This window comes from Thalassophryne amazonica, chromosome 9 (assembly GCF_902500255.1).
Source record: "Thalassophryne amazonica chromosome 9, fThaAma1.1, whole genome shotgun sequence".
Lineage (NCBI taxonomy): Eukaryota > Metazoa > Chordata > Actinopteri > Batrachoidiformes > Batrachoididae > Thalassophryne > Thalassophryne amazonica.
In genome coordinates, this window is record NC_047111.1 from 80,425,688 (window position 1) to 80,452,233 (window position 26,546).

General features: G+C 40.3%; 1 protein-coding gene across 2 annotated transcripts in view; it reads left to right on the plus strand.

The window, feature by feature from the left end:
• ephb4a (eph receptor B4a) overlaps window positions 1-26,546 on the plus strand; it is a 143,940-nt gene that overhangs the window by 40,581 nt on the left and 76,813 nt on the right. For both annotated transcript variants that reach the window (XM_034178520.1, XM_034178521.1), the window contains exon 2: window positions 22,072-22,142. In XM_034178520.1, coding sequence (XP_034034411.1) covers window positions 22,072-22,142 — 71 coding nt within the window. The remainder of the gene's footprint in view (window positions 1-22,071; window positions 22,143-26,546) is intronic.

Below are 26,546 nucleotides of genomic sequence, written 5' to 3' on the forward strand. Positions count from 1 at the left end.
CTTCTGCAAGCCTCCCATCCTGTGCACTGGCATGGACTCCGCAAAATTTCCTGTATATTCATTTTGTCAATTGTGTCAGTGGCATGGCCCAAGCAGAGGGTCACCCCTTTGAGTCTTGTCTGTTTGAGGTTTTTTCCTCAAATCATCAGAGGGAGTTTTTCTTTACCACTGTCGCCTATGTGCTTGCTCTGGGGGTTGGTAAGGTTAAACCTTACTTGTGTGAAGCGCCTTGAGGCAACTTTGTTGTGATTTGACGCTATATAAGTGAAATAAATTTTAAATTAGATTATGAGCTGCAGGCCATTGGTTTTTGTGATCGGCAATGAAAGGCATTAATCGACATATGCTGATCACATACGTTTTCACAGAAATCAGCTGATAACATACGGTGGCAGATCGAAAGGAGTACCACAAATTAATACTGTCATATCTTCCTGACTACCAGGATATATATATATATATATATATATATATATATATATATTATATATATATTGTGTTCTGCGTGCTTATCAGGCGGGCCGGTCATGGCACCGCCATTGCTCTCACTGCCTCCGATGCGCTTACTGAGTCTGCAGGCTCGGTAAACACAGCAGCGGGCCACTCAAACCACCCTCCTGTCTGCTGTGCGGAGCTGCACCAAATCTGGCAACAGGTCCAGAGACTACGCTCGCTGTTTTGATGTGGATGTTGACCACAGCCGCAGAGCTCCGTGTCCACCGAGAGAGGACTTGGATTCTTTGCGGGTCCCGCATCTGTACCTCTGGAGGCAGTGAGCGAAGGGAGAGTTCTGCGTGTGTCTGTTTATAATCTTCTCGCCCAGAAGAAAAAAGAGAGTGTTTACACAGGAGAGAAAAGTGAGAAAATGTTAATGCCTGTTTAAGAAAAGTGTATAAAGTGTGTAGTGAGGGGTTTTACAGCCTTAAAACATCTATAGTAATTGCAAAAAATAGCTCTGACGAATTCGCGGATTTTGTTTATCGCGGGTTATTTTTAGAACGTAACTCCCGTGATACACGAGGGACCTGTGTGTGTGTGTGTGTGTGTGTGTATATATATATATATATATATATATATATATATATATATATACACACACAGTAGTGTTCAGAATAATAGTAGTGCTATGTGACTAAAAAGATTAATCCAGGTTTTGAGTATATTTCTTATTGTTACATGTGAAACAAGGGACCAGTAGATTCAGTAGATCAGGGGTCGGCAACCTGTGGCACGCATGCGGCATAATCACTGGCACACACAACACTGGACCAGCATCAGCAAAAAAAAAAAGAAAAAAAAATCTCTGAGTGACAGCACGATCTTCCAACCGCATTTGCTCCACAGCGCTCTGCACCCAGCTCCCGCCCACTTTCCCAGAGACCCATGTGTAAAATTAGCCTAGCGTGCATCAAAATCAAAGTTACTTGATAGCGTTACAAGTAGGGATGGGTATCGAGAACCGGTTCCTTTCGGGTATTGTTAAGAAGTTATTCGATCCACCAACATCAATAAGCTTTTTGCTTAACGATTCTGTTATCGGTCCTTCAGAGTGGCCGTTGTTTTGGGGGGTGTTTGTCAGGAAAATGATCATTTCTCTACATTGATTACAGACCCTGCAGCGGGTTCGTAATCAACTTTTCTGCAGCGCAGCTTTGCTTTGAACCTTGAACCAATCGAAGCAGTGGTTCGCAGATTGAAGTAGTGGTTTGAACTATTGCTTCATTTATTCTTTCTTTCTTTCGCTTAATTTTCCCCCGCTAAAACCCTAAAAAGCATACATCTGTGAGTATTATTTACCTTTTTTATGTTAAACTGACCTGTTATGGTCTTATGAAACAGTTGATAAATGTATTTTATAACTTAAAAACGGGAGCGATGCTAACGTGTTAGCATGTCTATGGCATTTTCAATGTTAAAAGTTAGCATTAAGCAGTTGCAGCTGTCATCATGTTTGGGTACATTTGTTTTCAAATTGTAATATTTTTTAAATTTATTTTTGTTTATATATTAATAATCTAATATATACTTATTATATACAATTTTAGAGAAAGAGACAAAAAGAACCTAAATAGTAACACAACAGAAAATATAAAAGCAACTAACAATGAACATAAATAAATAAATAAATACATACATACATACAGAAATAAATGTTTCCTGTGAACACCTATGGGCTGCTTTTGTCGCCAAGCTTACAGTATTCTCAGGTGACATTGCGTCCACCTTCCGCTACTTCCGACACTTGAGGGAGTTGTCCTCACAACGCAACATCAGCACCGCTGAAATAGCCGAATACATGCGGGAGCTGGAGGCGGAGTTCACGACCCGCTTTGTGGATTTTAAACAGTACGGTCTGATGTTCTCCTTCTTGATCAAGCCTGACAGCTTTGATGGACATGATCTGGACGCAGCTCTGATCGACTGGATGGATGTACAGGACGTGGAGATGCAGCTGATAGAGCTGAAGAGCTCATCACTGTGGGTGACGAAGTTTGCAGAGCTCCGAAAGCAGTTGGAATCCACCCCTGTGCAACAGCACGGAGCCTGCATCCTCGCATGCTGGACGCGTCTGCACCAGAGAAGCTCAGCTGTCTCAAGAACATTGCATTGGCCCTCTTGTCAGTGTTCGGCTCAACATACCTGTGTGAGCAGGTATTTTTGCACATGAAAAGTGTGCTCAGCCCCATCCGCAGCCGTTTGACGACGGACCATTCTGAGGCATGTTTACAGTTAAAAGTGACAAACTACAAACCCCAGATAAAAAAGCTCAGCCAAGAAAAGCAAGGACAGGGATCACGCTGACTGGTAGGCAAGATATATTAATTAAGACATAGCATATGATTCATTTTAGTCTCAGCCCACACTGATTAGTTAAATACGTTGCTGTTTGCTTTGAATTTGTTGAACGTATTCCTGTAGTTTGTGTCATTTTTACCATTATTGTTGGTAGTGGCACACTCATTGACTAGAAAATTTGAAATTGGCACTCAATATCTCAAAGGTTGCCGACCCCTGCAGTAGATTCTCACAAATCCAACAGGACCAAGCATTCATGATATGCACACTCTTAAGGCTATGAAATTGGGTATTAGTAAAAAAAGTAGAAAAGGGGGTGTTCACAATAATAGTAGCACCTGCTGTTGACGCTACAAACTCAAAACTATTATGTTCAAACTGCTTTTTTAGCAATCCTGTGAATTACTAAACTAGTATGTAGTTGTATAACCACAGTTTTTCATGATTTCTTCACATCTGCGAGGCATTAATTTTGTTGGTTTGGAACCAAGATTTTGCTCGTTTACTAGTGTGCTTGGGGTCATTGTCTTGTTGAAACACCCATTTCAAGGGCATGTCCTCTTCAGCATAAGGCAACATGACCTCTTCAAGTATTTTGACATATCCAAACTGATCCATGATACCTGGTATGCGATATATAGGCCCAACACCATAGTAGGAGAAACATGCCCATATCATGATGCTTGCACCACCATGCTTCACTGTCTTCACTGTGAACTGTGGCTTGAATTCAGAGTTTGGGGGTTGTCTCACAAACTGTCTGCGGCCCTTGGACCCAAAAAGAACAATTTTACTCTCATTAGCCCACAAAATATTCCTCCATTTCTCTTTACGCCAGTTGATGTGTTCTTTGGCAAATTGTAACCTCTTCTGCACATGTCTTTTATTTAACAGAGGGTCTTTGCGGGGGATTCTTGCCAATAAATTAGCTTCACACAGGTGTCTTCTAACTGTCACAGCACTGACAGGTAACTCCAGACTGTCTTTGATCATCCTGGAGCTGATTAATGGGTGAGCCTTTGCCATTCTGGTTATTCTTCTATCCATTTTGATGGTTGTTTTCTTCCACGCGTCTGGTTTTTTTTGTCTGTTTTAAAGCGTTGGAGATCATTGTAGATGAACAGCCTATAATTTTTTGCACCTGCGTATAAGTTTTCCCCTCTCCAATCAGCTTTTTAATCAAACTACGCTGTTCTTCTGAACAATGTCTTGAACATCCCATTTTCCTCAGGCTTTCAAAGAGAAAAGCATGTTCAACAGGTGCTGGCTTCATCCTAGGGGACACCTGATTCACACCTGTTTGTTCCACAAAGTGGACGAACTCACTGACTGAATGCCACACTACTGTTATTGTGAACACCCCCTTTTCTACTTTTTTTTACTGATAGCCCAATTTCATAGCCTTAAGAGTGTGCATATCATGAATGCTTGGTATTGTTGGATTTGTGAGAATCTACTGAATCTACTGGTACCTTGTTTCCCATGTAACAATAAGAAATATACTCAAAACCTAGATTAATATTTTTAGTCACATAGCACTACTATTATTCTGAACACTACTGTACATATATAAAATGTCCTGGTAGTCAGGAGGATATCCGTTCAGAACAGGAATGTTACACTGTGCTAACAACAGCTGTCTTCTTCTTCTGTATTTCTTGTATGTGTCACTTTCTGCTACTGTACTTGGTCTATTAGAAAACTATCCTACCTTTTTATTTAAAAAAAAACCTATATGGATTTGAATGACGTGCGATTACACCAATCATGCTTGAACCCTCGTGCGCATGCGTGAGTTTTTTCACGCGTGTCGGTGACGTCATTTCCCTGTGGGCAGGCCTTGAGTGAGATGTGGTCCCGCCCTCTCGGCTGAATTCCTTTGTTTCACACGCTGCTCGAGACGGCGCGCGTTGCTTTATCAAAATCTTTTCTGGACCTGTGAGGAATATCCGAGTGGACACTATTCGAGAAATTAAGCTGGTTTTCGATGAAAAGTTTAACGGCTGATGAGAGATTATGGGATGTTTCTGTCGGTGTAAGGACTTCCCATGGAGCGGGATGTCGCGCAGCGCTTCCAGGCGCCGTCGTCGGCCTGTTTCGACCTGAAACATCCTAATTTAAGGCTTAATTCACCCAGGACGTCGTGAGAGAACAGAGAAGATTCAAAAGAGGCCGGCATGAGGACTTTATGCGGACATTCCACTGTTTAAGGACATTTTTTAATGAAAGACATGCGCGCAAATTCGCAGAGTCGTCACGAAAACGACTCAGCGAATCTGTGTGCGCCGCGACAGTAAAAACACCTCCGTGTTGAAAACCATTTGTAAAATTCAGGCGGCTTTTGATGGCTTTCAACAAGTGAGTAACTGAGAAATTGTTTAACAGCTTGGGCATGTTCCAACTTGCCCGTTAAGGTTTCCAATGGAGGTGTTTTTCCTGTCGCGACCCCCCGCGGTCGGGTCCGGCCCGACATGCGACTCTGCCCGCACATTCTTTCATTACAAAATGTCCGTTAACAATGGATTGTCCGAATAAATTCCTCATGCCGACTTCTTCTGAAAGTTCTCTGTTCTATGATGACTTCATGGGTCAACAGAGCCTGAAATGTGGAAGTTTTCAACTTGAAACGGCGAGACGCTGCCGCCTCGAAGCACAGATCGCCATCAGGCGCCGTGGGCCGTCCTTATGGCGACACTACCAGACCAAAATCTCTCATCAGCCGTTAAAATTTTTACCGAAAACCAGCTGAATTTATCGACTGGTGTCCACTCAGTTGTGCCTTACAGTTTTGAAAAAATTTTGATCAAACAAAGCAGCAGTTACTGAGTCATTCCTAAACAATGAAAAGTCGACGAGAGGGTGGGCGACTCCTCACTCAAAGACTGCCCACAGGCGAATGACGTAACCGACAGGCGTGAAAAAACTCTCGCATGCCCACGAGGGTTCAAGCGTGTCTGATGTAATCACATGTGATTCAAATCCATATGGTTTTTGAAAAAAATAATAAGGTACTTTTCTAATAGACCTCATATGTGGTGCTGCCCCCAGTCAGTGACGCGCAGTCAGGGCAGGCATGTGAGGCTGTGCCTGACCTGTCATCATGGAAAGAAAAAAATGTAAAATGAAAAAATAAATTAAATGGTTATATCTGAGTTATTTTCATTAGTTACTTCATCCAAACCATCAACATGTTTATTAGACCCCATTCCTACCAGGCTGCTCAAGGAAGCCCTACCATTATTTAATGCTTTGATCTTAAATATGATCAATCTATCTTTGTTAGTTGGCTATGTACCACAAGCTTTTAAGGTGGCAGTAATTAAACCATTACTTAAAAAGCCATCACTTGACCCAGCTATCTTAGCTAATTATAGGCCAATCTCCAACCTTCCTTTTCTCTCAAAAATTCTTGAAAGGGTAGTTGTAAAACAGCTAACTGATCATCTGCAGAGGAATGGTCTATTTGAAGAGTTTCAGTCAGGTTTTAGAATTCATCATAGTACAGAAACAGCATTAGTGAAGGTTACAAATGATCTTCTTATGGCCTCGGACAGTGGACTCATCTCTGTGCTTGTTCTGTTAGACCTCAGTGCTGCTTATGATACTGTTGACCATAAAATTTTATTACAGAGATTAGAGCATGCCATAGGTATTAAAGGCACTGCGCTGCGGTGGTTTGAATCATATTTGTCTAATAGATTACAATTTGTTCATGTAAATGGGGAATCTTCTTCACAGACTAAAGTTAATTATGGAGTTCCTCAAGGTTCTGTGCTAGGACCAATTTTATTCACTTTATACATGCTTCCCCTAGGCAGTATTATTAGACGGTATTGCTTAAATTTTCATTGTTACGCAGATGATACCCAGCTTTATCTATCCATGAAGCCAGAGGACACACACCAATTAGCTAAACTGCAGGATTGTCTTACAGACATAAAGACATGGATGACCTCTAATTTCCTGCTTTTAAACTCAGATAAAACTGAAGTTATTGTACTTGGCCCCACAAATCTTAGAAACATGGTGTCTAACCAGATCCTTACTCTGGATGGCATTACCCTGACCTCTAGTAATACTGTGAGAAATCTTGGAGTCATTTTTGATCAGGATATGTCATTCAAAGCGCATATTATACAAATATGTAGGACTGCTTTTTTTGCATTTACGCAATATCTCTAAAATCAGAAAGGTCTTGTCTCAGAGTGATGCTGAAAAACTAATTCATGCATTTATTTCCTCTAGGCTGGACTATTGTAATTCATTATTATCAGGTTGTCCTAAAAGTTCCCTAAAAAGCCTTCAGTTAATTCAAAATGCTGCAGCTAGAGTACTGACGGGGACTAGAAGGAGAGAGCATATCTCACCCATATTGGCCTCTCTTCATTGGCTTCCTGTTAATTCTAGAATAGAATTTAAAATTCTTCTTCTTACTTATAAGGTTTTGAATAATCAGGTCCCATCTTATCTTAGGGACCTCGTAGTACCATATCACCCCAATAGAGCGCTTCGCTCTCAGACTGCAGGCTTACTTGTAGTTCCTAGGGTTTGTAAGAGTAGAATGGGAGGCAGAGCCTTCAGCTTTCAGGCTCCTCTCCTGTGGAACCAGCTCCCAATTCAGATCAGGGAGACAGACACCCTCTCTACTTTTAAGATTAGGCTTAAAACTTTCCTTTTTGCTAAAGCTTATAGTTAGGGCTGGATCAGGTGACCCTGAACCATCCCTTAGTTATGCTGCTATAGACGTAGACTGCTGGGGGGTTCCCATGATGCACTGTTTCTTTCTCTTTTTGCTCTGTATGCACCACTCTGCATTTAATCATTAGTGATCGATCTCTGCTCCCCTCCACAGCATGTCTTTTTCCTGGTTCTCTCCCTCAGCCCCAACCAGTCCCAGCAGAAGACTGCCCCTCCCTGAGCCTGGTTCTGCTGGAGGTTTCTTCCTGTTAAAAGGGAGTTTTTCCTTCCCACTGTAGCCAAGTGCTTGCTCACAGGGGGTCGTTTTGACCGTTGGGGTTTTACATAATTATTGTATGGCCTTGCCTTACAATATAAAGCGCCTTGGGGCAACTGTTTGTTGTGATTTGGCGCTATATAAAAAAATTGATTGATTGATTGATTTATCCAGTGATTTGTACTATAAACTTCACCAGTTTTAGATTATTTTTTAAATTCAAAACCGCTGAATTTTCACATATGCTATTCAAATATTGATCAAAGACATCCGGTGAGACAGCATCCAGCCGTGCTTCACCTTGGATTGTGCAATTACTGGGCTAACTGCTGGCATGCTGTGCAGTGAGACTGTATGTCTGTCTGTATGTCGCTATTAAAACACTTTGGTTATATGAACTTAAATTCTATGGTTTAGCTGATGTGCATAATGCACAGTGTTTTTGTCAACAGCTGTGTAACGTGTTTTGTCTACTCAGCGATCATATAACGGCTGCAAAAAGGCACCAGGTGAGGCACGCAGTTCTCCTGCTTCATGTTAGGGGGCACTAGTGATCCCAGGGATTCTTCTTGCAGCAACTCCTCAGCTGCAGAATAAGTGACAGCAAGCTACAAAAGCAGCCGTTGATTTATTTTATTCCTCTTGTCTGACCTTTAGTTTCAGAAAGGAGGATTACATATCCAAATTGAAACAGTTTTCTAAACTGCACTTTCAATCGAAGCAGGAGGTAATAATTAAAAAACGACCAACATCTGAGCTAAAAGGTTAGTTTCAGACTGTGGTACAGAAGACCCACTCTTTTCAACCAGAGTGGGGGGCACACGTAAAGGCTGGCTGTGTGGACATCCACCAAGAAAACGCCTTTTCCTGCTTTATTTTCGCATCTTGACAATGTCTGGACTCAGATGGGAATTTACAAAGAAGTCTTATCAAACACGAGCGGTCAGCCACTCATATTCAAAGCCAAAAAAGGCCCAAAATACAGTCAGAACAGGACTGATGAGGGATGACTTTCTTCCCCGGCAGTGATCTCCACTGAGACAGAGACTTTTAAAACTGAAGGAAGCTAATAAATGTCTACAGACAAGTCATTGATGCTTTTGTTCAGAAAGATCTGCACATGGACTTCATTTATAAGTAAAGGTAAGTCCATAATAATGTTTTTTTTTAATGAAATGTGTTTTTTTTGTTTGATACAGTTTGTATGTGTAAAGAATGCTGATATGAGATTTTAAACATAACCCGTTAACTGCTGCCAATCAAACTGAATAAGCTACTCTGTGGGGTTCATATGTTTGTAAGTCTGATTGTGATGAAGTCAGTGCCTCACCAGCCATCAATTTCACCGCACGGCACTGCCCCCAGTATTGAACCAAAGGTGCCAATATTCTTCAGCACAGTAATAAAAACCTGAAGAAGAATCCTGGTTTTGAAGAATCCTGGTTTTTCATTTCAAGTATGTATTTTAATGTAAGCAATGCCAGTTTCAGCTTATTCTAATTTATGGAAATTGAATGTCTACATTAATCAAAGAATTGTATTGGATAGTATTGTATTGCATCTGATCAACTTGTTCCATAATTTAAAAAAAGGTGTCATATCGTAGCCCATGTATCTCGATACTTATCGTGTTGTTTTATGAGAGAGATGCACACCTCTAGTCAAACCAGACAGTCTTATAATTATTATTTTTTCCTGCTTACATTACTGGTTGTCATTGTGGCTGTGCGTCTCCTCTGATTCCACGTTTCTAGGACTAAGGGTAATTGGTACTTTGTTTATTTAATTAAAATTTTGTCTAATTGTAGTTGAAGCAGGGAAAATGTGCATTGGCCTGTAATTTCCCATTTCAGACCCACAGAGAAAGTGGAACATACAGAAGGAAAGTACTCATGGCAAAGTAAGACAAAAGTGGCTAATTGTAAAATGTGAGCATAATTTAAAAAAAGAAAGTGGTGGGGATAGTAAATGATTTAGATTTATACTCCTATATTTAAAGCAAGCTTTAGCTAATGCTGAAACACAGTTGTTTCAAATATGGTGGTATAATATGATTCCTTTGTTTAAAAAAAATGCTGGGTCAGGTTTACCATTTCAAAAGGAAACTGTTAAACACATTCTATTGTTGTCTCCCATTCACATGGAAAACCTAATACTTTGCCTAACCCTTTGCCTCCCTTTTCCTTTTACAGTGTTTTGCCATGAAAGTCAGTCATGTTTTGCATTAGACCTAATTATTGTTTTTCATACTTTAATCTCAGTATGCTTATCTACACAAATTTTCTGTAGATGTACTTCAAAATTTCTGTTCCGAACTCACTTCTAGTATCCATTCAACTTCTGTAGTATCCTGTGATATGGATAATTGGACTGTAATTACTGTGCAGTTGTTTGTTTTGGATGCTAAATCAGGGCAAATGACGAATTTTCATTGTTTCTGCATTTCTGTAGCAGTCGGGGCAATTTTCCTGCGGTGGGTGGCCGCCACTACTAAAAGAATGTAGGGGAAACGCCAGCTTCCTCTTACAGGGCTTAGACTGTATTGACTTCAGTGAAAGGCAAGGCTATGCATGTATATAATAGAAACACTCACCATCTCATAGAAACACTCAGTCACGCATCCTGTGTCATAAACCTTAATGATAGAGCTGGGATAAATACTTATTACTGTGCCTGGGGGTGGTGTTTCTTTTCCACTACTTGAAACTACGGTATGAAATGAAGGCAGGTGTGCATATGAAAGGTGGAGCTGGTGCAGTCTCTCAGTGGAGTGTTATGAAGGTGTTCTTTAGATTATAGTATGGCGAGGCAGACTAAAATGCGGGGAAAATACCGACCTGATCTTTGTCACCCAATTATCTTCCTCAGTCGCCTCTTTCCTCCTGTTCTTCACTCTCTGCAGTCTTTCCTTCCTTCCTGTTTCTTCTCAAATTGTTATAAAGCCATCTCAGTTTTAAGTACAAGAGGGTGAGGCATACATGTTGGCAAATACAAAGAAAAGTAGGGCTGAAACTGAGGAGCTTCCAAAAAAAGAGTATCGGGTATCACAGAGGATGACTGATAAAAGACACATTAGTGTCTTGATGTAAAATAATGACAAACCAGCAGCATGTGAAATTAGAGATCTGATGTCATTGCCATCCTATGGTGTACATGAGTAAGGTCATCAAGATGATGGGACTGTGAATATTACACCAAGGTGGAATGCAGTAAGAACGATTGAAGTAATTTGGCTGTGAGAGGGTGTGTGCGCACGTGTGTGTGTGTGCGTGTGCTCGGTGAACACAGCCAACAGTAGGGGCCTATGCTAGGAGAGTGGGTGGGTGCTTGCTGTGGTGGTCTCAACAGTGTTTGTCCTTTCTGAGCATGTTGTTGCAAATATCTGATGTCATATGGCTTGCTGTATGGTTAATTGTACAAATAGACCACCTCAGAAGTCTGTGCTTCAGTATATCTTTTGAGTGAAATGTTAGTATTATTTAATTTCTGTGTAAGCACCATTACCATGAATTAGCATGGTGGCATTAGCTCCACTCATGGTACCACAGTTGCTGACATAATATACCGTTCATTGTTACCCACACCCAAGCCTCCTGCTATCCACCACCCAGTCCACAAAAAATTGCATTAAGCAAACACCCTAACCAAAGTTAGCCTGTTAGCCTGAGCTTGCTTGGCAATTGTGAAATGGTAGATAGAAAACCTGTAAAGCCTACTTTTAGTACACAGAAAATTCACAAGAAGTATCGATAAGGGAATCGATTAAGGAATTAGATCCATAAGCAGAATTGATAATGGCATCGATATCGATAAAATCTTATCAGTACCCATCCCTAGCGGGTACTAGACTGGCCTGCCTGGAGTCCAGACCTGTCGCCCATTGAAAATGTGTGGCGCATTATGGACCGCAAATACGACAATGGAGACCCTGGACTGTTGAACAACTGAAGCTGTACATCAAGCAAGAATGGGAAAGAATTCCACCTACAAAGCTTCAGCAATTAGTGTCCTAAGTTCCCAAATGCTTATTGAGTGTTGTTAGAAGGAAAGGTGATGTAACACAGTGGTAAACATACCACTGTCCCAGCTTTTTTGAAACGTGTTGCAGGCATCCATTTCAAAATGAGCAAATATTTACACAAAAACAATAAAGTTTATCAGTTTGAACATTAAATATCTTGTCTTTGTGGGGTATTTAATTGAATATAGGTTGAAGAGGATTTGCAAATCATTGTATTCTGTCTTTATTTACATATTACACAACGTCCCAACTCCATTGGAATTGGGGTTGTAATATGGTGCGAAGTTTCACACATATCCCTGGGTGTGACGAACCACAGAGCTTTAGATCAGAGCCTGCTGCTTGGCTGCGAACCCTCCCTAGAGCCTGGCGTACACCTGCTAAATCTGAGGCCACAAAGGGCTATTATTTGTTACTCTTCTGATTTCGCTCCTTCCCCTCCCATCATATTTTAAAAGTTCTTACAGTGCAAATGCTGATTATCAAATGCATTTGGCAGAAAACGCCGCAAATATGACCAACTTGACAGTAAGGAGTCAAAAGAAGATGCTCAAAATACCTGCAATTTATGGAGAAAATTGTACACCTTACCTTTGTTTTGCGGGTTAATGATTGTATAAAGAAGCTTGTTGAGGGACAAATTAATCCAGAAAAAGCCGCCGTTCCTGTGGAAAATTGCATAAAGATGCAATGGAGAACTTCAACAGATTATCGCGCAGCTCAGCATCATTGCATGGCCACGGAGTTACAGAGTTGCAGAAACATAAATCAGGCTTTAGGATTTTAAGGTACAACTCCGCAGCGGACTTAGAAAAAATGAGTGACTTGACCAAATGTAATCTTTTTAATGCAAGTAATGTCCGGCGCTTATTTAAGGCAGGTGTTTTTTCAGACGAAGTTTTGACCGGGCCATTAAATAAAGCAGATCCCGATTCAGGATTCCCTGTAGATCATTCGGTGCCTCCTGACTTTAACTAATCCATTACATACATATAATGGATTTTGTCCATTTTATACATTTAACAGATTTCATTTATAACGGACAAAATTCTCTGGTCCACCTGAATCCATTATATGAGAGTTTTACTTAATTTAAAATTGAAGTTATATTTAATGAAAAAATACACTGTTTAAATGTTTTTACACTATCTCTTAAAAAAATATATACCAGATTTTGAATTATTACTTCCAACTCTTTAACTTGTGTGAGTTCTGATGTAGCTGATAGAAATAAAATTAGTCATACAGCGTTTGAAAAATGCATGCAGATTCAGAGCTAATTTTAGCCATTAAAGTGACCTGACCTAAGGTGCTAACTATTACCTGCCTGAAGGTCACTCCAACTGCGTCCACTTCATGATTTACACGATAGTACATGCCCTGTACTAGTACATGCCCTATAGTCCATGATAGTACACAGTCAATCTGGGCTGTTTTTTTTTTTTTGTCTTCAAATGTAATATGCCTTTAATATGGTTTTAATGTGGCTTTAATTTGGCTTTCAAATCAAATTCTTGTATTTTGTTATCAACATATTCTGGAAGTACTACTAAAAACATGCCCACTTTACAGTTCTTCCTGAATATCTCACCTTGCCCTCTTTTGCTTGTTAATTTTAACGTTTCAGTTCTGAAAGCATCTCTGAACAAAGATTTGTCTCATTTAGATCTGTGAGGGAGCTTCTGCTTTATGTCACAGTTTCTAGTAGTGTCAGTATTTTAACTGTGTATGTGTCAACTGTGTGTGAAATATTTTAGTTAAAGCATGTCAATCCATTGAATCTTTTTCTTTTTTTTAATTCACTCTCTGCACGCTTACCTGAACAAAGGCAGATTCATGATTGTACGATGGTATGAAATGTACATTTCAAAATTTAGCTTGAAGCTAATGACATGTTTAGACATGACTTGTATCTTTGGAAATACAAGTCAGTATTGTTGTGAAATGACATGGAAATAACTATTAATAAATCTGGTGAACTTTGTTGATCCAAATTAATCGAAAATGCAGCTTTGCATTGCCTATATAGTATCTTATAGGCAGGTCTGCCACCTGCTGGATTGCTAGTCTAGACTGGGTGGATTATAGACAACTGTGAACATCTGTGGTTGAATTTATATGTAGTTTGTCTGCCTGCTGCTAAACACTGATAGTGTTGCATGCTCATTGCTGCACTCTGCCCAGCAGTGCCTGCCTGGAGAGAGAAACGTGTGCAAGGTTGAGACAAAATACACAATAGAAAGACTTAAACCCATAGGTAAACTCATAATGGAAGAATGGGCATACATAACGTGTGACTGGAAATGACAGCAAAATTATTTGTTTTGACATTACAAATTATTGTTAGTGATCTTGAAAGACTGCTCCTGAAAATCTTGAAAGCTTTGCAACAAATGTGATTTGGTACATTTGTCTGGAGACCATATTAAAACATAGACGTCAAGTGCTTTGCTCAGCTTGGGCATCATTACGTCATCAACCGTTTTGAAGGAAATACTTCAAAATTTTCTACTCGACTTGCCGTCTCTGGTATCAAAACATAATAAAACAGAAGTGAATGAACTGCAACAGTCTGTGCAAGGTCTGTACATGCACCAGCACGTCCGTTGCTTGTTTCCACTTAAAAAGGAAGGGTTGATCCTAGGTAAGCCCCTCCGCTGCTTCCTTATTTTTGCACTCGGAGTCACCACAGTCAAGCCGAGGTGGATCTGCATGTTGAATTGTCAGAAGTTTTACGCCGAATGCCCTTCCTGACACAACTCCACATTACATAGCGAAATATTGAAATTTATTGCAAAACCAAATTATGGGTCAGTTTGAGGAATTTTTAAATAATTATTGGTCTTGAATGGGATATGAAAAGTGATGAGTTTCCATCTCCCTTTACAGAGCTGAATTGTTACACTATTTAATTATTTATTTTGCAGTCAAGGAACCATTATATTCTTTGCCCCCCCCCAAAAAAAACAAACCATTGCTGCCACACACACACACACACACACAAATATATATATATATATATATATATATATAGTAGCAATGTTTTGTTTTTTAAAAGGATCATGTTATGAAAATTTGGGTTTGAATCTTGTGCCATTAAGTGTGGCTGCAGTTAGGGAAGGGACCGATCCGATCCCGGATCGGTATCGGGTTCAGATACCGACGTAATTCACGTATTGGAAAATACCGATCCAACCCATGACATTTTCCGATACCGGAGAAGAGCCACTGTGAATCCTCTCATCTGCTGTTGTTTGCTCAAAGCTTGTTTACTGCTGAGCGGGAGGAGGAGGGATTTTTCTGAAGCCGGGCTGTTTGAGAGAGCTCGCTTCTGCAGTGTTCTAGCTGAGGTTAGTGGCAAATTTCTGTCCATCTCACTGCTTCAAATTGTCTGTTCGTCGAGCACAGATTTTCTGAAAAATTAACTGAATTGTTGCTGAAAGTGTGTGCTTAAAAAGATAGCCGCTTCACTGTCCCGAGGCTGTAAAACACCAGCTCAGCCTGCAGCCGAGGAGGACAGCGAACAGAGATTCTGCCCACTGAAAGGGAAAAATTCTCCATTAAAATCCTTTAATCCATTAAAATCGTGAGCGTCGATGATGATATTTATTTTACATTTGAAAGGCTTCGTGTTAACCAAAAGTTCAAAGTTTGCGCAGCATGAAAACAGTGAGAGAGGAAGAAAAAGAGAGAGATGGAGGGAAAGAGAAAGCGAGTGAGAGAGACAGGCAGAGAGAGAACGGGAGTAGTGATGTGAATAGTTAAAAAATCGATTCTTGGACATTTTGGATCGATTCAGAATCGTAATAAATAAGAATCGCGATTCGGACGTGAATCGTTTTTTTCTGACACCCCTAAACGGGAGAGAGAGAGAGAATGCTGTCTTTTCTCTTTACTTCTATCAAAATAAGGCTATAAAAGTCTATAAAAATAAAAGTACTTAATTCTTTCACCAAAACATCAAATCTAGGCTTTCATCATAGATATACCTTCTGGCAAATTGTAGCTCAACTTTCAGGTCTCCTTTTTAAGAAAATCCTCATATAAAATCAACAATAATAATAATAATATTATTAAAGCAAACAGAGTTCTGGTATCGGATTGGAAAAGTATCGGTAGATATCCAAATTCAGGTATCGGGATCAGATCGGAAGTGAAAAATTGTGGATCGGTCCATCCCTTATTACAGTTTCATATCAGATAGCCTCAAAGTCTTAGAATTTTGTCTGTGCGCAGGTAGTAATGCTCTGCTTTTAAAAAAAGTATAGGGTTGAAACACCTCAGACATCCGTGATAAAAATCGTCATCCTTACTTCTGCTTTCTCTGTTAGATAGGAGTTTTGAGCAAGACTCAGTTGTGGGCATCACATCCACATAGTCAGTGGGAATCATTGCTTCTCTTCAAATGTGGTGTGACATCCAGCAGCTTCTTTCTATTTAACGTAAGAGGCAAAGGAATTTATTAATGGACTGCATTTATGTAGCACTTTTCCATCTGTATCAGAAGCTTAAAGTGCTTCACGGTAATGCCTCACATTCTCACACATACGCCGATGTCAGAACGTGAATATTTTATTTTGTATTATTATTTTGTGGGTGAAGTGGGGAGGGGGAGGTTGGTTGTTTGTTTTTAGAGGCTATATCACATTAGTGTAATGGGTTGTTTTTAATCTACTAACGTAAACATGTTTTTAAGGCAGCTAGTGCCCTATATTAAACCAGCTGTTGGACCAGGGGAGTTGTATTGGGAGCAATGCTCTCTGTTCACACTCACACCTGAAGCTGTCCACTACAGATATAGTCTGATCCCACTGAGCAGCAACACTGTGGACTGTTGGGGATCAAGGACCTTGATAAAAGGCACCTTAGTGGTGATAATGAGGGAAGGACAAGTGCTGTTCTTTTACGTCTCCGAGCCAGGTTTGTCCTTCTGTTAGAGATTAAACCAAGGACACCTCATCATAATTCCACATCTCTAAACTGTAGGTTGTCACTTTCCCAGTTATTCTAGCTAATGTTGGGTCTTCAGTCACCATTAAGTCTGTAACATTTGATTGAAGTTGATCTGGACTTTAGTTTTTCAGAAAACTTCAAACAAAAAACAAAAAAACAAGGTCCATGATAGTGTGTCCATCCTTAAAGTTCTAGAGCAGTGATTCGCAATGTGCGTTCATAAGCCCACCAGGTGACATGTAGTACCTAAGTACTGTAAGTGAGCAATTGAGTTCATTAAAAACAAATAAAATGTCTGGTTTTCAATTTAAAATGATCAAGTAATGAAATAATGACATAATGAATGAAAATCAGCAATAACTAAACAAATCAGAGATTTAAATTATTTTTTATTTGTCTGATTTAGTTTAACACACTGTCTGTCTGTCTGTCATACAGATTTTAATGTTCATTGACCAGATTTTAAAATGAAATAGTCTTGAATCCAATAAGATAATTATTAAAGGGGTCAGATTATGCTAAATCACTTCTTCCATCATCCTTTTACATTTTCATATGTTTGATATTTATTGTTCAACATTTCCAAAGTCTCAATTCTGTGAGTCTTTTCATAGATATTCTTGTGATTTAAGCATCATTTATGATGGACACAGCTTCTTTCAGACCTCTGTGACATATGTAACAGAAACAACTTGTATCCTCAGATACGCTAATTTTAGCTCAGATTATTAAAAGACCACTTAAACCTCCATACACTCTTTCTCAGTGGCCTAGGATTATTGATGTATTCTAAAATCACAATAACCCCAATGTGCAAAGTGAAAATTTCTACATCACCTTAATTGCCGGCTGGTTTTTTGGGGGGGGGAGCTGGGGTGGGCGGTTATGTGTGTGTTTCTTAGAACCTAATATTTTTAATACTGTATATGTGTGTGTGTATATGTATATATATATATATATATATATATATATATATATATATATATATATATATATATATATATATATGTGTGTGTGTGTATATAAAATACAAATAATGAATGTTTGAGTTCAGTGGTACGAATATTTAACCGAATTAAATATTCGTTCCATTAAAAGAATGTAAAAACATTCATTAATTGTTTTATATAACTGCAAAAATAGTCTTGTCATTTGATATTATATTAATTTATAAACAACAGAAAAGGGACTTACATTTTGGTGTGCATCACTCCACTGACTTTGTGTACTTCCAGGAAAAAAGAAAAAGAGTTTGTGTACGATCCTCACTCCAGCGAAAAATCACGTCTGACATGAACAATCCAACACGAACTTTAAATACGAGTCCAAAACTAATTCTCACAATGTCGTCCATGATGTTGTGCACCAACTTCATGTAGGTCCAAAAAAAAAAAAAAAAGACTGTACTTCCAAAAAAATGAAAATCAGCACCTCCAAATCCGAGGCCATGGTTCTCGACCGGAAAAAGGGGCTTTGCCCTCTTCAGGTCAGTGGAGTGTCCTTGCCTCAGGTGGAGGAGTTTAAGTATCTTGGGGTCTTGTTCACGAGTGAGGGACGGATGGAGTGTGAGATCGATAGACGGATCGGTGCAGCATCTGCAGTGATGCAGTCGCTGTATCGGACCGTCGTGGTGAAGAGAGAGCTGAGTAGGGGGGCAAAGCTCTCGATTTACCGATCGATCTACGTTCCGATCCTCACCTGTGGTCATGAGATTTGGCTCATGACCGAAAGAACGAGATCGCGAGTACCAGCGGCCAAGATGAGTTTCCTCCGCAGGGTGGCTGGGTGCTCCCTTAGAGATAGGGTGAGGAGCTCGGTCACTCGGGGGGAGCTCGGAGTCGAGCCGCTGCTCCTCCACGTCGAAAGGAGTCAGTTGAGGTGGCTCGGGCATCTTTTCCGGATGCCCCCTGGACGCCTCGCTGGAGAGGTGTTCCGGGCATGTCCCACTGGGAGGAGGCCCCGGGGAAGACCCAGGACACGCTGGAGGGACTACATCTCTCGGCTGGCTTGGGAACGCCTTGGGGTTCCCCCGGAGGAGCTGGAGGAGGTGTGTGTGGATCGGGAGGTCTGGGCGGCTTTGCTTGAGCTGCTGCCCCCGTGCCCCCAATTGTACCAAAGATATGGAACCAAATTTGCACCCTAATGGAACCAAATTGCACTCTAAATGTAATGCAACACAAATGGGACGAATAATCCCTGTCACGTAACATACAAAGCACCAATCAAATGACAAGGATCCACTCAGCATTCACACACACACTCATCTTAAACTATTTTCCCACAGATGGTGTGTTTTATGGCGTTTAAGTGGACCGTGGCATTTAATAAGTTTGGTAATGACTGTTCTGGAGTAGGGCTGCCACAAACGACTATTTTGATAGTCCACTAGTCAACGATTATTTTTTCGATTAGTCGACTAGTCAGATCATACATATTTTCCTAAATTAAGGCCTGCAGCATTTTCCGAGAAACGTCGGGATGAAAACATGAACATTTCCAAATCAGTGACTATTTCTTAGACTTCATTTACATCAATCATTCAGAAATACAAACAGTGTGGTACTTTATAGTAAATATGTGTCAGGTAGGCAGTTCTCAAAAACTAAATGTCCATGCTGGAAGGAGACAAGTGAGGGAAGCTACCAAGACACCATTCTGGAAGAACTTTGGACTTCTGTGAGTGGAGAAACTGGGAATAGTGCAACATTTTTATTTTTATCTTCATTTTACATATAGTCCCAACTTTTTCTGATTTGTGGTTGTTTCTGTTGCATTTCTGAAATTACAGAACTGCTATGAAAAAAGTGTGAATATTTTATTGTGTTTTAAAACTTTGTGGAGCAAATGCAAACACCAAACTCTTATAAAGAAGGAAAAATACACAAACGTGCAGGTAAACTTTGATATAAACTGAACAGAACAATGCAGGCTGATTTGACTCCCCTTATTTTGTGTATAAATAAATCAGAATAAAAAAAGAGGTAACTCTCTTTGAAATGAATAAAACATATAGCTGCAGCTCCTAATAACTTTGAAAAATAACAAAAATCAGCAGCTTGTATTTTTATTCTGACTCCAGTTTATTTTAGTGTGATTAAGTCATTTTTTCTCCTCATCAGTCACGTTTTGTGCTAGTACACTACATTAAGCTTAAGATTGAACAAATATACGAGGTCTATTAGAAAAGTATCCGACCTTATTATTTTTTTCAAAAACCATATGGATTTGATTCATATGTTTTTACGTCGGCCAAGCTTGAACCTTCGTGCGCATGCGTGAGTTTTTCCACGCCTGTCGGTTGCGTCATTTGCCTGTGAGCACGCCTTGTGGGAGGAGTGGTCCACCCCTCTCCTCGTTGTTTCATTGTGAGGAAATGGCGGAATGATTTGGGCTTTTATTCCATCAGAATTTTTTTCAGAAACTGTTAGAAACAAGCAGCTGGAAACCATTCGAAAAATTTATCTGGCTTTCGGTGAAAATTTTACGGGCTTCACAGAGAATAAGGACTGTTACTACAGCTTTATGGACGCCCCACAATGGCGCACGGCGCGCCACGCTCCGACCCGCCATCGAGAGGCAGAAAACACCACATCATTTGTAAACGGATGGCTGTGTAGAGCCGGGACCGTCGTGAGCAATTTCTCTGGTTATCACAAGAGCTGGACATCAGCCATTTTCCGGCAGATTTCACTTTTAACAAGAGATTTTGTCATGGAAAGCCGCGCGGAGGCTTCGCGCGTCAGGACCGATTCGCTGATCGAACGAGACAAAGGAACACCTCCGTTTCGGAGTGCCAGGGGACAAGTTGGGACATGTCCAGCTCTCCACAATTTCTCTTATACTCACTGGGCTGGTAAGCATTGAAAGCCGAGATAGGCATGTCCCAACTTGTCCTTTAACACTATTTAAGGCTATGTTATTTATTGCGACTGTTATTATTGTATTGTGTGTGTGTGGATGTGTGTCATCACGTGTGTGTGTGTCTGCGATGGGTATGTGTGTGTGTTGTTATGCCACTGTGATGAGTCTCTGGTAATTTCATTGTATTACTTGTACAATGACAAAGCCTATTACTATTACTGTTAAACGACTCGTCGACTAATAAATTAGTTGTCGACGGTTTCATTAGTCGACGTTGTCGTGACTAGTTGACTAGTTGTGGCAGCCCTATTCTGGAGGATCAAATTCATGCCTTAAAGGCAGTAATGTTGGTACTTTATTTATTTTTTTCCATTTCTGGGTTTGTATAGCCTCCTGACAAGGATGGCAACCGTTCAAAGCCACCTGTCTCATGTTCTCCTTCTCCTGGAGTTGGACAGTTAGGAATGGTATCCTGCATAAAATGTGCGAAATGATCATACAGATCCATACTTGATTCGCTGTTGTGACCCTCAGTTGAAAAACAACAATCAGCTAAAACAAGGGGGGTGCAAAAGAATTTGCTATTTTTCTTGTGTTTCTAGGTATATTGTAGAGGTTCTATTGGGGATGTTTATTGAATGGCAGACTTTATTGTTCAGCCCTTTAATGGCTATCTAATTCAACAAAACATCTTAATAACCTCAATGATAAACTTGCACTCCATTTATTCCACCATCCATTTTCATGTGAGTCTTTTCCTCAATCATGGCACACAGGAGAGCCACATTAAATCCTTTTTATTGGCAAATCTGAACTGCATGACCCTTGAGATGAGCTTCTGCAGCATATATGTCAGATCCCAAAAGCCCGTCTGTGACAGAAACCTCATCCTTTCAGTATAAATACAAGCAAAGCCAATCTGTGAAGAGAGTTGGGGGTAAAAGATGTCCTCACATGAAAAGATATCCTTTCACCATAGTCAAACTGTGACATCCTTGCATCTTGTTTCATGGCACTCAGATTGCACTTTACAGAGATCCTGATTCAGATCAGAGTAGCTCAGGCTGTTTGTGAGCTTTCAGCCCACCGTTCACAATCCTATCCTGACCACAGATCATGTCTGCACTGTCGTAAATCTTTGTGTTATGAGTTGATGCTCTTGTTCCCACTGCTCGCTCCTTCGCTTCCTGAACAGGGCACATTCTTTTTTTTTTGCATTTAGTTTAACCACAAGTGTGGTGCATTGCTGGGAACAGAAACGATATGTGGGCCCCCCAGAAAAATCAGTGTAAGAGAGGAATGTTTTAGGATGGTGTTTTCCTCTGGTGAAAGTCCATTTTCTATCCTAACCCCAGTTCAAGCCATACCTGATATTGTTGATTATGTACACTGTGGCTTTTTTTTTTTTGCATGTAAGAATTAGATACATGTGATTTTTATATTTTCCGCTGTGACTAATGCTAACCTTTTTCTTTTTCTTTCATAGCGGTTTTGATGAATACAAAGACAGAGACATCAGATCTCAAATGGACCGTCTCCTCTCGTTCCACACCCGAGGTATGTAACCCCAGCTTTGCATGTTATCTGTATTCCTTACACAGGACTTTTGGTGATTGGGGTTTTTGGCTTCCAGCTGTTCCTTTGTTACTTTAGCCTCAAAAACGTTCCTTATGTGGCAGGTAACTGACAGAATAAAGGAAACATCAGAGTGAATGAGGGATTCAAAGTATATTGAAAGCAGATGATTTGATATATCCCCTAAGCCTCGGAGTTGAATACACTGAAGTTACAGGCTGGCCACAATTTTGAATACTGCAGCCAAAAAAATACATATTTGAAATTTGATAAGCCCAACAGTGGTTGCTATGGTATTTTACCCAGCAGCGTCAGTGACCGAAAGTGCTCAACTTCCTTGAGTCTCATAAGGAAAACGGAGAAGGTGGAGCCGGAGGAGCCGGAGGAGCTGGCGGGAGTGTTCAGAAGCATTTTCTCTTGATTAAATATGTTTGTGGTTGCCTTTAAGTGGCTGCTTTAAATAAACGTGCTGTCAGTTAGCTTAATCCTGCCATTGTCACTTAAAGCGTTTCATCAAAGCTCCGCATTGATGTTAAAAATGGCTGGAATGTGTTTTTAAGAAACATATCTACAATTTAGGCCCTGCGTGAGCCTTATATGGAGTAGGTGGGTACGTAAAATGGATGGATGTACAATTTAAAGACCGTAATGCTACCCATTCTTACTGAAACCCTTTGTGTTTATATTTTATGGGGTATTTTCATCCTCTGTACAAAACGTTTAAGCATATTTGTTGGGTTTGGTAGTTTGAATTTTATCCATTATGATACTGATCCCAATTCTTCTTATCAATTCCCAATTTGCATTTCAAAATGGGTGGGTGGGTGGGTGGGTGGGAGAGAGAGAGAGAATCAAATGTTTAGACAAGGAAATCTTTATTCTTTTAACCATTAACCCAACAGTCACAAACAGTATACAATACTAGTATATACAACATACTAGTATTTAATAAATATGCACATTAAACATATGAGTAACAGACATGCTTAAAAAAAAAGCTTGACTAGATAAAGCTCAAGATAGAGCACTTAATTAAACTAACTGATATTCATACTATATCAATTATATTGATTTGGTGCTTCTATCTATTTATCCAGCATCTCTTTTTCTTTCTTTTTTCTTTAGAGATTGCTGTATTTATCTGTAAAATGATGCTTCAAGTAATGAAGCTTTTGGTCAAGCAGTTGATTGGGAGTAGGGCTGAAATGATTACTCGAATAACTCGAATAATTTGATTACAAAAAATGATTGAGGCAAATTCTGTGCCTCGAAGCTTTGTTTAAACGTTGTAGTACATATGCCAGGCCTGTGTGTGGCGCTGTAATGTCCCCAGAAAAACAACAGAAGAAGACTAGAGCATCCGCTCAGGCTGTGTAACAGCTAATAATTTAGCTCTTAAAGCTACCACTTTCCAATGCGACACAGAGTAAAATAAAGCCTTTTAAGAGAAAGACGGTCCACAGTGATTATCTGAAATAGACTTACTGCACATTTAAAGCGAAGCAGTGTGTTTGTCTATTATTAAAAAAAGCACACGGTCTGCTTGACGTGGTGAGTGACTATTGACCCGACGGCCGGGTACCCACAGTCGAAGCCGGCTGCTGTTCAGACTCGCACTAAGTGTTTCGCTTTTTCTGTGCAACACACAATGCTTCACAAACATGGTAACTTTAAAATAAAAAAAAAAAACAGTAACTGCGAGGCTTGCATGTTCAACCTTCTGCGGAAATGCATCTGCTGAATTGCAGAAAAAAATGTAGGGATCCAGTCCACCAACCTTAAAAAAATTAACAAAATAACAAAAATAACAATAGTTACATTTTAGAAGTTGGGGAAAAAACAACAGAAAGCCACATCCCATCGCCATTTCAACAAAATGTCAAGACTTTGGCACAGGGACATTGTGCCATTGCTTAGGGAGAGCCCTGGATTATTGATGTTGTTTAAAAACGCAAAAGTACTTTTTATCCGATTACTCAATTATCGCCAGAAAAATCAATAGAATACTTGATTACAAAAATAATCGATAGCTACAGCCCTAATTGGGAGTCGAGGAGTTAATGCCAAACATTAAACTAATCTTAGTTTAATGTTTTCTGTACTTAATACCACTCTGTGATTGTTTTTCTTTGGACAGTGTTGTTTTCACCTCCTTGCCAATGAGAACAGTGGGTTGCTGCCAGTTGTCCCTGGTTCCACTGCAGGTGCTTGCAAGGAGTTACTACCACTGGGTCATGACACACTGTAACTCGATGAATGCAAGATTCAAACACCATGGTGTTTCAGATTGATGCAGGGCTGCCAGATTTGATCCAGTTTGTTGTGCAACCTGACTTGACGCTAATTGGCTTCCCACAGGCGTCTTGCTTTGTCATCATTTTCATTTCTGAAGAGATGCTACACTTTGAACCGCACACCAAGGCCTTTGTTTGACACTGTTGCAGGATGTGTGACATTATCATGTAGACAGATTCCTACAGAGCTCTACAGTGGAACCAAAACTCCCATAATGCAGTATACTGTCTGTCCCACACACAACGCTTATGTAATAATGACCAAGGTATAATTGCCATCGAGGACAAAAAATGCTGGTAGCATTTATGCACTCATCAGATTTTCACACCTGAATGACAATTTTTAAAAGATATTTTTCACATGCAGAACAAAATTTTATGCATAAATGCACGTAATGTGTATGGTTTTGGGATCCCTGATGGTTAAGACTTAATGAGGTCTGTGATGACAGTTGGGAGACATTATTTTGTTTTTGTTTTGTTTTTTTTCCATTTTAGGCTAAATATGTGTGTTACAGTCAGTTCTACTATGTCAGTGGAGAAAAGTTTGAGACGGTGTCCAAACAAAAGGCTGACTAATGCTTATGAATCAAATGCAGTCAGCTGTGTCCATGTCAGTGCTGTAAAGTGTCACAAAGAAAGCTAGTGTTTCTTTTGTCTACTTGTAAACCATCCCTGATTCATCAACGGAGATGTGCAGTATGAGTCCTCATACTAATGTGCTGTACCTACCTCATCCATTTGATGCAGAAGCATGCCAAATTCAACAGTTTACTTGTGAATAGTAGTTCAGAATTACAAGGGTGGTGATGATCTCGAGCCTTCTAGTATGAATTCTGTTTATTCCATTATCAGTGAACATGACACACACACACACACACACACACACACACACACACACACACACACACACACACACACACACACACACATATATATATATATACGAGGTCTGTCAATAAAGTAACGGTCCTTTTTATTTTTTTCAAAAACTATATGGATTTCATTCATATGTTTTTACGTCAGACATGCTTGAACCCTCGTGCGCATGCGTGAGTTTTTCCACGCCTGTCGGTGACGTCATTCGCCTGTGAGCACACCTTGGGAAGGAGTGGTCCCGCCCCCTTGTCGGATTTTCATTGTCAGGAAATGGCAGAATGAAAAGGACTTTTTTCCCCATCAGAATTTTTTCAGAAGCTGTTAGAGACAGGCACCTGGAAACCATTCGAAAAATTTATCTGGCTTTCGGTGAAAATTTCACGGGCTTCACAGAGAATAAGGACTGTTACTACAGCTTTAAGGACCCCTTTAAGGACGCTTGGCGCGCCGTGCTCCGAGCTGCGACGACGCGGCACAAGCCACCGGACCATTTCTAAATGGATGGCTCTGTGGATACGAGACCGTCGTGTGCTCTTTCTCTGGTTATCACAAGAGCTGGACATCAGCCATTTTCCGGCAGATTTCACTTTCAACAAGAGATTTTGTCATGGAAAGCCGCGCGGAGGTTTCGCGCGTAAAGACCGATTCGCTTTGGAAGCGAGACAAAGCAACACCTCCGTTTCGGCGTGTCAGAGGACAAGTTGGGACATGCCTATCTTGGCTTTCAGTGCTTAGCAGTCCAGTAAGTATCAGAGAAATTGTGGAGAGCTGGACATGCCCAAGGCGTGTTCACAGGCGAATGACATCACCGACAGGCGTGGAAAAACTCACGCATGCGCACGAGGGTTCAAGCATGTCTGACGTAAAAACATATGAATGAAATCCATATAGTTTTTGAAAAAAATAAAAGGACCATTACTTTATTGACAGACCTCATATATAAATAATATTAGGGGCGTCACAATACATGCATTTGTATTGAACCGTACGGTACACACCTGACAATTCAGTGCACAGAACTCCATGCAGAATACATGGTACTACTCTGCACAGTATGATTATAGACCCATGCTTATTATTTTCCATAGGTCACTGACATTTCACATTATTTTCACAGACTGTGTGTCACTCTGGTTCAGAGGTTTTTTCTCTAAAGCTGGGCAGACACTGTACGATATTTTCAATCGTTGTACTTGGCTCCAGCTCAAACTGT